General features: G+C 48.7%; 1 protein-coding gene across 2 annotated transcripts in view; it reads right to left on the bottom strand.

Annotated features, from left to right (window-relative positions):
• Positions 1 to 6742, bottom strand: part of ABHD12 (abhydrolase domain containing 12, lysophospholipase) — a 38289-nt gene extending 31547 nt beyond the window's left edge. The window contains exon 1 of one of the 2 annotated variants that reach the window (XM_050315229.1): positions 6526 to 6742. In XM_050315229.1, coding sequence (XP_050171186.1) covers positions 6526 to 6689 — 164 coding nt within the window. In that variant the 5' untranslated portion in view covers positions 6690 to 6742. Of the gene's footprint in view, positions 1 to 4421; positions 4460 to 6525 lie in introns of those variants that run through there. The other variant, XM_050315231.1, reaches the window with a different exon arrangement.
• Positions 6743 to 12394: the final 5652 nt, after the last annotated feature.

The following is a 12394-nucleotide window of genomic DNA, read 5'->3' as shown; positions in this document are numbered from 1 at the left end:
CTGGAGAGAACATGATGCCACTATCATTAGTTTTAATGAAAACACCACAACGTTGTTTTCACCAGAAAGAAACACATACACATTCCATCCTGGAGAAAACCCACACACTCACTGTGATGACGCGTGACTGCATTTGCAGAGAACTAGATTCCTGGCTCAGCAACAGCACGTCATTTACAGCATAAAAGGAGGTGGCCATTTAAGCAGGAAGGACAGAAAAGAATGTGGCAACACTGAGAAGACCCTCATCTCCACAGACATCTTCACTCCAGATGTTACCAGGAAGTCCCATTGGTCTCAGGAGTTACCCAGAACCACTTGCATGTTGGGAAGTTTAGGTATACTCAAACAAGCAGAAACAAGCAGAGGTCTGCAACTCATACAGCTTCTAAGTAGAAAAGGAGTTTATAGAATTACAAAGTAGTAGCAGTCAGTAACACCACACAGTTATTATTAATTCAGGCATACGCCATCAAAGCAGAGAAACTGAACCCAGGGGCAAGCACGATGTCAGAAATACGGCACCACAACGAAATCAGGAGTTCAAGGAGACCAACTCAAAACTAGAGGGTAAACTCTCTTCAGCCTCATCAAGCCTGCTTGAGCAGAGTTCTCCATGAGAAATATAAGGACTTGGGAAAACTACTCAGAGACTAGAAGACATATCGTAGATAGATGCAGCAGAAAAAATGCTGTGCCCTATTACAGAAAATCTGGAGAGGCTCATGGAAACATTGGATCTAAGGAAAGAAATTTTAGATCATACAAACAGGCCTGCAGGAGGATGCTAGGAGTTTCAAGAGATGCTTAAGAGAATAAACCATGCCTGTTTAACACAAACCCTAACCCCCAAAGTCAGTGATGAAAATGTTAAAAAAAGAGATAGGTTTTAACAGTAACTCACTGAGGCACAGAACTGCTACATGTCAACATGGTGGCTTCACAAATCTGTAAATCCTAAAAAAAATAATCCAAAATAAAGAAAAACTAATAATACTCCACATTGCAGGGAGTATTACTATTTTTGCTGAATGAATTATATGCCTTTAAGAAAGAGTGGGGAGAAGATGGGCATAAGGAAAGAGAATTAGAGAATTATAATGTCTGCAAAAGCTGAACAAACTTGGAAGTTGATGCAGAGAATGAACACCTAATGCCCCAAACTGATAACTTGGGAGCAACTCAGAGGCACTTGCTTACCCATAAGCTGCCAAAATGACTGACAACACACAAGACAAACCAGGATGCACAGCTACTGAAATACCATTTGAATAAATAAGAAAAAAAAAAAAAGGTAGATCGATACATGTGGAAGTAATTACACAACCCCATTTTGGCATATATGAGCAAAATATTATTGTGCATCTTCTTCAAGAGAACTGTAACAAAAAAACCCACAAAACAAAAATCAAACCAAACCAAAACCTCACCACTCTATACACTAAAGAAAAAAATCCCCACACAGAGCAAGCTGCTTTTACATATATTACACACAGGAGATGTGATTCAACCTGTACTTACTATGAAAGAAAGCACAGTCAAAGTTGACTGGAACCCATTTCACAGCTCCTTTGTGAACTCTGCTCAAGAACAACTATCCAGAATCACTGAAATAGCTGCAGTTACCCAGCAGGAATGTGGAACTGGTGAAAAAGCTGATGACTTATTAAATGCCTCTATACAAGTAGCACCTTCCTCCTTGGAGAGCACTAACAAGTAACTGGTTCAACCAGAAGACAGCAATCAAAAGAGACAATAGCACAAAACTCACCAAAAAAAAAAAAAAAAATCTTAAGAAATATATTGATGAAAATTTGCAGGAGATCAATTAAAATATTTGTCATCTCTGCTACAATGACCAGACTGGAATAATCATAAAAGACCATGCAAATGCTTCTAAACAAAGTAACATCAGGAAAAAGGAGGCTAGGCCTGGACATATAAGGCAGGGAGACACAAGGACACATAACAGATGGTTGAGTTCTCTGTCAAAGAAAAGATACCGCTGGTTAAAGCCTAAGAGACATGGGAAATCACGAAGCACTTTGGTTGTTGGGGCAGGATGGCACCAAGGGTCACCACACATTGCCCTTGACATGCCTGGGCACAACTCAGTATTCCAGTAAAATTCAGCTGTATCAGAGGGAAAGACACAAGCATGCTGCTGCAGCTTCTTGTCTTCAGCACCTCCCTGTATTTTCATAAAATACCCAGAAAACAGTAAAAGCAACCTTCTGCCTTTCAAGAGAGAGCACACAACAAACAAGAACAAGGGTGACGGTGGTGTAACTGAAACTGCACCAAATTGTAATGTCAGTCAAAAATTATCTAGCTTGTGGGATACACTGGCTGGACAGCCAGCAGAAGGGTCCCAGAAACACATCTTGCAGGGGCCTGGGCCAGTAACATGAGGTCTCCAAAAGCAAAGGTAGCAGGGATAACTGAAGACAGCATGAGGGACAACAGGCTTCTCCAGCAAGGTAGAAGACAGAAATATCAAGGACCATAGCTCACACACGTGAGATTTGCAGCACTCTAGTTCTTCACAGCACGGAGAAATAAGTTTTAACACCTGTAGCAAGCATATATAGGAGAATAGGGAATGGCAAAATTCATACTTCAGATCTATAGTTTGACTATTGACTGGGATTAATGAGGACCAGATAAGGACTAGGTCACAGAAATGAAGGGTAACATGCATGTGACCATTTATCACCAGGATCAGGGTTCAGCAGAAATGAGACAGAAGAATTTGCTTTGGTATCAATGCCAATACTAAGCTCAGTTATTTCCATTATTCTCTGTGCTTCCACATAAAAGTTCCCTTTATCTACAGCTGCTCAAACACATTTCCCCAGATCATTACAGCCACCAACCACAAAAATGAGTCACAGCAAGTACCCAAAACACAATGCTACCTTAATAACCATCCAGCACTTAAACACTGTCACCTGGAAAATGCCTCATAACAAAGATATTAGAGGAATGCCATCCACATAAAACACACACAGCAGGAACAGTGGGCACTGCCTAGTGCTTCTTTAGTACTGCATTGTTGCATTTAAAAATTTCACATACAACACCTCCTTTAAAAAAAAAAAATATCATTCACAGACTTTTAAAGGAGCTAGTGGTAAAGCGCTCAGGTAACCCTCATATTAGATTTTACTGCTATCTATGGAAGAAAAATGGAAATACCTATATTTTTTCCTTTTGCTTTTGTAAACCACTTTAAAAAAGCCACACTGGCTACAGTATGCACTAGCCAAAGCCACATAAATGTTATTTATCAGATACCCATCTCTGTTACACTTAGAAGCGCAGGCGCACAGACTTTCTGTTACAGAGTCGTTGCCAGTCACAACGCACAGCCACCTCTTCAGAATGAGTTTCAGCTCCTGGATGAATGAGCACATTGTGATGGTACGGCTGAACTGAAACTGAGGGGCAAACACAGCGCTGGTAAAATTCAAAAATACTGCTGCAAGAACGAGCTGCTGCTGCTGCTGCTGGTAAACCAACGGTGTATTCTATAAACATCAGTTATGTTTACAGTTAACGGTGCTATTCGGCCTTTGTTGAGGAGCTGGATGTGAACGGGAAGAGCCATACTGGGAAAGTGCAGACGCTAGCTCTGCTGCTGCTCCACAGCCCTGGTCACTGCTGCAGTTACAGACACAGTTGCCTCTGCAGCCCCCTGTGCTCCCAACTCAGGGGATCTGCCACATGACCAGCCCTTGGCTGCAGAACTACACAGCCACTCCACGCTACTGTGGGGTTGGTTTGCTTTTCTAACCAATGGCTTGTATCACTTACAAATAAAAGATGGAAACACACATGCTGAAGCCAAACATACATGCTGTTTCCCCAAGTCTGGAGAGACTAAAGAACAGCAGTATGAAATGCAGACAGCCCCAATTCCCCTTTAACACAGAATTCACAGCCACCAGAAGTGTTGATTTTAACTATTTCACCAAGGAGAATGCTGCTAAGAATAGTCTGCTGTTGTACAAATCCCAGTTTCAGATATTATGCCACCTCCACCATCCTCACAGCAGTTTTCACCTCCTTACAGCTCCTGCAAGCTGGGGAGTAAAACTGATGTAACACATTGAAAGCAACAACAATCAAACACTACTTTTATATCCAGCGGTATAAGGAACGCTGCAATAACAGCATGACTTTGCATATTAAAATACAAGGAGCCAGATGGTCATACAGCAACTTGTTGGCCACATAAGTGACCACAGCCAGGGCAGCCCTCAAGGGAGGTCCCACTGTATTCATACTCTCCTCATGTTCTTCCTTAAACACTCACTGCATGCAGTCTGCTGCCAAAGGTGGGATACAGAGCTAGAAAGCTGTCTGACCTGACTCAGGGTGGTTGTTCTGGACAAGAACCTTCTCTCTGGGCATCATACCTTCTTCTGCCTGGACCTCCCATTCCTACATGGTCAGATTCACAGTCCAGCAGCGCATTTATCACCCTGTAGAAAACATAACTGGAAGGTATGGGCAGACATAGACACCTTGTCTGCAAAACACTGTCTGAAGGCTCACAAGGTGAGGAAGTCAAAGAAGGCCACTGAAAGTCAGAAAGAAAGGCAGACAACACAGGCCAGCATGAAAAAAAAATGTGGAAAAGCCAAAGGAGAAGCAAGTTTCAAACAAATAAGGTTTTCCTACAATGTCACAAGTTTGAGAAACACTTCTGTGTGGAATACAGTACCTGACCCAGAAAGAATTAAAAAAAAAAGGCCAAACCCCATGAAAACCCATGTAAGGACTTCAGGAATTTCTGAAACAGGCATCAAAGGCTGAGTGTGGAATAAAATGAGGACAACTTGCCTGTCGACCACTTCCAAACGTCTAAATGGAGAAGTAAATACAAGCCACTTTTTCACAGACAGCATGCGCTTTCCCTGCTTTAAGCTTGGCCTTCACAATTCAGCTGTGCTGTGTCTGGTGCCCACAAAGCACCTGCCCGTTAGACCAAGCTGACAGCCTGCACTATGTTCTCTTAGGGCTTGCTCAACGCTCATTACTGACAGAGCATTTCCACTTGAGCAAAAAGTATTTGAATGCCATTCTGAAGAAGTTAGCAAGCCATCACTTGATTGCCACTGGTCTAGAAATCACCCATTTGGACAGATGGAATAGATATGCTGAAATTTTAAATGTTATAAAAGCAGAGCGCTGACAGTCTGATCCACTGCACAGTCATGAAAACTGAGATCAACCCAGCACCATTTTCAATTACCAAAAGCTTGTCTTAACATGAGCAGAGCACTGACAGCATCCCAAAGGCTTACCTCCAGGGCATAAAATTGAATAGCTATCACCCAATAAAACGAAATCACATTTTAAAGCTTCTGACTTTGAACACAACAAATATCCATGTCACAAACAGAAAAGAGTTCTTTTCAAGTGTTAATTTTGTCTGTGAGAACAGAAAATTTCTCAGAAAATTTAACAGAAAAATATCCACAATGCCTTCTTTTCTAGAAATCCAGCCCTAAGTGCCTTTATTTTTTTAAATCAGGCTGCTGTATTGCTGAAGCACAGCAATTTGGCTCCAGCTACCCAAACCACACAGTTATTTTGATCATTATATTCTTCACACTTTCGAAATACAAAGAACAGCACTATACTTGTCTTCAGCACCTCCCTGTATTTTCTACATTCACATACAATTATATTGCAGGTGAAAGTAAAAGGTTGTGTCTTTTCTTCACGAGCCCTCTGCAACTGTGAGTCCATCTTCATGGTGTACTGCAATCCCCCAAAATCTTTCACGATGAAGGCTCCAGGTGATAAGCACCTTCTACTGATACAAAATTTTTAGAGAGGTGCACAAACATTTTCCCAGTATAAATATGTACAAAACGTTTAAAACGTTAACACAGCTATCAAAAAGCCACTCTTTTCAACGGAGTCACCCATGTAAGCTTTTCCTACTGACCTCTAAATCCGATACGTTCCTAGGAAAGAGATCACTTTGACAGCCACCACCTTCTTCCAAAAACACGGACATCCTACCTGCAGGGCCCTGCTGTTCCACATACGTTCTCTGATGGAGAGGATTTCAGCGCTAGCCATTTTTTCACGAAAAACGCCTGCCTGTACCGAAGGGGGCCCGATGAAGCAGCGCTCAGGTATGAACACCCAAACCCTTTTCATTCTTTGCTGGCCAGGGCTGGGTCCGCAGGTCCCGCTGCCGCCCCACTCTCTGATCAGTTCTTAGCACCGAGAACTGGAAGGCATCGGGGGCCGACACCTGCTCACCTGGCACACGACAGCCAGGGAGGGCGGACCGAGGCGGGGGACACCCTGATCGCCCATGTACCTGTCCGCCGGGTAGGGCTCCTCGGCCGGGGGGGGTGGAGGGCAGTCGCCCTTCCCCTCTCTTCGTAAAACACGCCCCCGCTCCCCGGCAGGTTGCCGGTGCGCCCGCGGGCAGCGGGCAGACGGTGACGCGGGGATAACAAAGCCCGGCGGAGGGACCGCAGAGGCGGCGGCGCTCACCTGCCCAGCGGTCGCTTCATGCCCTCGGCGGCGGCGGCGGCGGCAGGCAGGCGCAGGCTGTGCCTTAGGCTGCAGCCCTTGTCGAGGGGCCCGGGCACAGCAGCAGCGGCGGCGGCGGCAGCGCGCTCATGCTCTACCGTGACCGACTCGTTGCGTTTCCTCATGCCGGGGCGGGGGCGAAGCCGGCGCGGCGAACACGGCGGCAGCGGAGCGGGGCCGCGCACTCCGCCGCGCGCCCAGCCTGGCCCTGCGGCCACGCCCCGCGCCCCGCCCCGCCGGCGGCCCCGCCAATCCCCGCCTCCGGCCGCGCCCCGAGCCACGCCCCGCGGGCGGCCCCGCCAATCCCCGCCTCCGGCGCGGGCTCGCCCGCCCGCACCGCGGAGCGACCGTGGCGCCATCTCTACTGAGGGCAAAAGCGCCGGCCGCCATTTCGCTGTCGGCCGGGGCGGGGCCCCGCGGCCCCTGAGGCCACTCGGGGCGGGGCGGCACCGCCTGTACCGGGAGCTTGAGTCCGCCGGTGAAAGGTGCCCCCACGGGCCTGGAGGGACTGTGAGACCCTGCCCGGGGCTCGGGGTCAAGCGGCAGTACACACCTGGACACGGAGAAACGGCACGGCTTGACTCAAGGATGCCCGGAGAGGCAGAGGGAGCCGTAGCGCCCGTTGTTAAGAGTCGGCAGTGGGAACAGGAACGAAGCTCCGTGATGGCACAGATAATCATAGCCTTGGTCCCTGAACTGTCAGAGATCATCGCCTTACGCTGTTTTGCCTTCCCAAACTTTCGGTGAAGCGGAAGGCAGCAGTGTCAAACTTGCAGGTGTGATTTCCAACTCCCATTTGCTCTGTAGCTTCCGGAGTGGAAAGGAGGGCTATCATAACACTTTGGAAGGCATGTCCTTGTCTGCCTGCAGAGACAAACAGGCAAGGCAAGGAATTTACAGAGCTTCTCTAGCAGTGTGGGTGTTGCAAATTGTGGGATACGTAAAAATTTCGTTAAGAAAGGATGTTCTTTGATGTTTGATATTTGTATACTTTCAAGCCTAATCAGCAAGAAAGGAGATTTAATCCATGAAACACATAGGCAGCTAACAAGTATGCTCCAGGGTGTTAGAAAAACAAATTAACTGCCTTATTAAAGTTTAGGGCTTGACATGCTTCAACAACCTCAGACCTAAAGGGGGTTAACAAAGCTTTGGGAAAAGGATGCCCACTGATAATGGACACAGAATTTATAAGCCATCAAGACACCTGCTAGAACTCCCAAGATAAGGAAGAAACTAATAAAGCCAACTCAGCAATTGCGCTGGAATCAACTCCAACTGGGTAAAAGGTAATTCCGTCGGGGGAGAGCATGACCACTGACTTGGAGACCACTGAGACCACTGACCAAGAAACCCACCGACCTAAAAGAAGAGAAAGACTGAGCATGCAGACTAGTCAGCATGAGAAGCAAGAGAATCATTAACCAATAGAAGATTGAATACTAATTAATAAGAGAACTATGTAACTTGTAGCCAATGAACACTTCCTTTGTTTGCCCAAACGTGTAATAGTTGGTGTGCTTGATTTGTGGAATACCACCAAGTACCCAGGCTTGCACAATTCTGAAATAAATAATCAATGTCTCTCTCGAGTGCATAATTATTGGCTTGTTGCACACCAGGTAACAAATCCAATTTTCATGGACAACATGGGGATCCTGCACTTGTAGAATCATGGAATGGCTTGGGGTTGCAAGAGACCTTAAAGATCATTCAGTTCCAACCCTGCTGCCATGGGCAGGGTCACCTTCCACAAGACCGGGTTACTCAAATCACCATCCAGTCTGGCCTTGAACACTTCCAGGGATGGGGCATCCACAGCTGCCCTGGGCAACCTGTGGCAGTGCCTTGCCACCCTCATAGTAAAGAATTGCTTCCTAACATCCTAAACCTGCCCTCTTTCAGTTTAAAGCCATTCACCCTTGTCTTAGCAGTATTCGCCCTTGTAAAAATTCACTCAAAATCAGTCGTGGAAAATAAAAATAAAACATCCCTCTCAGTATCAGCACTAGCTGGTGGCTGAGTTATCTCTGCCTTTGGGGTTAGAGATGGGACAGCAGTGCTCTGCAGAAAGGAACCATGCTCATGTGTTCTGTCTCCCACTGCCACTGCTGCTGCTGAGTTGGCCCCTTGTTTGGGGGATACCTTCTGTGTTCCTGTGAACTGAAATAGTGAAGTAGTTTCTGGAAAATGGCTCTTTGGACAAGTGATCTCAGCTGTCTTGCACCCATTTCCCCTGACTTGTTGCTGAATGATCCCGTACCTGACGAAACACTGAGATTCCAGAGAAATACATGAATTAATTAATCCCAAGAGCAAAAACAAGGCACTAGACCAAAAGAGAGGAGGCAATTGTTAAAATATCAGCCTCAACTATCTCAACAGTTATGGATAGCTAGCAGAAAGTACTGTGTAATGAGCTGATGTGTGCTTTGTCCTGTTTCTAGAAGCTTTTTCTAACATTTGGGTTATTTTAGAGATTTTCTCTTGACCAGATCACAGTTGCTAAAATTTTCAGCCAGGCTTTTGGAAGAACTGTTTGTACTGTTGCGTGCTTTGAACAGCAAAGGAGAGTGTCCTTGTCCCTCTGATTTTCTTTCATTTTCTACATCTCATTGGGATGACTGAATTCTGTAGCTGGGGATTTGTTAGGAGCTTTGCCTGGTAACAACACGTCATGAGTGGTGGTCACTCCAAAAGCAGGCTCTGCAAAGGCTATATGGGGCTGCTTGGGAGTGTCAGTGTAGTCCTGTGAGGAACCTCCAGATTCCTGGGGCCTGGCAGCTCCTGCAGTCACAGAGAGGTTTTGAATGGAGAGATATCCCCAGATGGGAAGGCTGCTTTGTGGGTTGGAGGGTGATGCCACCATGGATTTGGGGAGGTCTCTCGCAGGGGCTTTCTGTGGGAGTGTCGCCAGGGCAACAGGAGCTGAGAGAAGGTTCAAGGGTTTTATTAGCAGCCCCCTGAAGTTGAGAGGGCCTCAAAACTGCACATGGGTGCTTGGCAGCCTAGATGCCCAAGGGCAAGTGCTCTGGGAGCAGGAACCAAGAGACCCAGTGGATCTGGAGCAGCTCAGCAGCTGAGAGGTGCTGGTGGGAGAGGACACAGAGAGCAAGGTGGGGCCTGGGGAAAACCCACCATCTGGGACACCCCTACACACCCTCCCCCCGCTGCCCCTGGTGCCCCAGCTGACCTCAAAACCCCCTAGTTTCTCTAATGCCCCCATAACCCCTGCAGTGCCCTCCAGTTCTTCCCTGACAATCTCCCAATGCCCTCTGACACCCTTCCCATGGCCCTCAAAGCTCTCTATGTCCCTAGCTCTCCCTCAGTGCTTCCTAAGTGCCCCCCAAAAGCCCATTCCCCTGACCTCCATCATTTGCTCTCCTCCTCCCAATGCCCTCAGTGCTCCCCAATGCCTCTCCGATGCCTCCTGCCCTGGCTGCTCCCAGCCCCCTTACCCCTTGCCCCAGTGTGGGGTAAGGGCTACCTTTGAGGGAAGACAGGAGACCCTGCACCTGGGTCTGGTGCAGGAAGTGCCGCCAGTTGGTGGCATCACAACATATGTAGTGCTGGAGCAGGGCGCAGAGGATGACTTTAGCACTCCATGTGTTTTCCAGGAAGAGGTCACGGGGCTTCTCCTGCAGCACCTCAGGACAGGCATAAGCATAGGATTGGCAGAAGGTCTGGCTCAGCACTGCCTTGGTGGGCAGCTTTGGATGTGTAGAGGTCCCAAGGGATTCTCCCCGGACATCCCGCAGGACCACCCTTCTGAAAAATCTGGAGACCTTCATGTCACCCTCACTGTCCAGGAGAATGTTTTTCAGGTTTAAGTCCCTGCAGAGGAGAGGCAGCATGTGCTGTGGGCAGGCAGGGGCACATGGCAGGTGTGCAGCAGGGAAGGTCAGGGGCTGAGGAAGGAGCTGTTGGGAAGGTGAGGGGCCAGGGGCTCCCCTAGGAAGAGGAGAGCTCGGACTGGGAGATGTGGAGCAAGCAGAGGTGTGGAGGGAGAGTAAGTAAGGATGCAGTGCAACAGTCAGAGATGTAGAGACGAAGAGAGGTTTCTAGGAAGCCCTTCAGTACCTGGGCTGGGGAACACGATCCGCTAAGCACCCTCTCCGGGATGTGCCCGGAAGGGGCCGGCTCCATGCTTTAGTTCAGCGCGATGAGGCACTTGTGGCACAAGCCCCTCGGGACCCGTGGACGCAGGGGCTTGGCATGGGACAGTCCTGCCCCCCACTGGCTTCCCTTTGCCTTGCACCCCCTGCCCCTTTTTCCATCACTGTTTCCCTAATCCCTGGCAACTCCCCACAGAGTGGGGCTGCCATCCACCTGGAGCTTCCAATAGCTCTCTGCCGCTCTGAATCCCTGCCCACTGCCTCCCAACCATTAGAACTCAAAAAAGCCCCTGACCCACTGAGCCATCTAGTAGCACTGCTGCCCATGATGCTCCCCAAAGGGTGTTTCCACTTCCCCCCTTAGCCCCAGGGGCTTAACCCCTGAAGCCCCAGGGTCCATCCAATGCCCCCCTTGCTCTTAGGCAAGCTTGGAAAACTACAGTTTTCCAGGGATCAGGAGATTAGGCTCAAACACCAGCCACTTGACACTGGAACAAAGTCAGTGGCCAAATACCAGTTTGGTGAAGCTGAGCTCCTCCAGGACCAAGGAATGCCAATCCAGAATTCCATGTGACAGCTGATGAGAGGGAATGGTCATAGCCATGAACTCTTCAAGCAAGTGGCTTTTACCTGCTCACACTGGTACACCTTCCTGCTCACAAACAGATACTTGTGCTGGTGCTCTGGCCAGGGTCATTTGAGCATGACACAGGAGGGGAACAACAACAACAAAGACCTTGCTCTGTTCCTGGGGGAACCCGTTGAGTGCCAATGGCTGTCAAGTCAATGAAGATGATAAGCATGCTAATAATAAAGTGATGGACTCATACTTTCACAACAGTCTTAGGGAATTTTTTTCCCCACCTGCCATGCCAAGTTTGTTCACCTGATGACTGAAAAGACTGTGCTCCTGCTGAAGCACCACTGACATTGCCCAGTCCCCCACTTCTCTCCCCACCGATGTGCCACATTCCATGAGATACTGACCACTTGCTTGCCTAAAGCGAATGGGAGCTCTTGCACCACTTGCAACAGGCCAGCAGCCACTTTAAGGACAATAAGGACTGACCTTAGACCCTCTAGACATCATTACCCCTAATTAGGTGGCCCTTTTCAAGCAGGTCCTGTTCCGTTCATGTCCATGAACTCAAGGACAGCTTGTTACCAGCTGGTTGCTTTTCCCCAAGTTGAACATCACCTTGAGGGACAACTGTGCAGGCTGCTGGAGGCCATCCTCCTACTGTAAGGATGCAGGACCACCTGCCAATGAGGTGTTCAAGCTGCCCCATGTGAGTAGGGAAGTGACCTGGGACCCATGTCCCAGGAACAGCCTTCTCCATTATCAGCAGGGGCAAAGCTCTGGATGTGCTGGGCCTGGCAGTGCTTACACACACACATTTCCACCCATCCTTGGATCCACCCATCCATCCACCAGCTTCACTGACCCGATTATATCCCCCGGCAGCCTCCCCAAAGCTGTGCCTCGGAGTGCCAACAAGCACGCAGAGGTGGGGTGCAGCCCTGGAGCCAGCACAGGACGTTGGGCTTCCTCCTCCCCGAGCGATGGAGAGCTGAGCAGGACGCCGCAGGAGGAGGAGCCCTGGTCCCTTTCCCCCGCTCTGCGGGGACCACCTGCACGCAGTGGGGATCTGGGAGCCCCGGGCGGCAGCCCGACGTCTCCCCGCCGTGGCCGAGCGCCGACAACATCCCGTGGG

Source organism: Myiozetetes cayanensis, unplaced genomic scaffold (genome assembly GCF_022539395.1).
Source record: "Myiozetetes cayanensis isolate MyiCay16 unplaced genomic scaffold, myiCay2020 scf2-11, whole genome shotgun sequence".
NCBI lineage: Eukaryota > Metazoa > Chordata > Aves > Passeriformes > Tyrannidae > Myiozetetes > Myiozetetes cayanensis.
The sequence above is the reverse complement of the archived record's forward strand: the minus strand, read 5'-3'. Positions and strand labels throughout refer to the sequence as shown.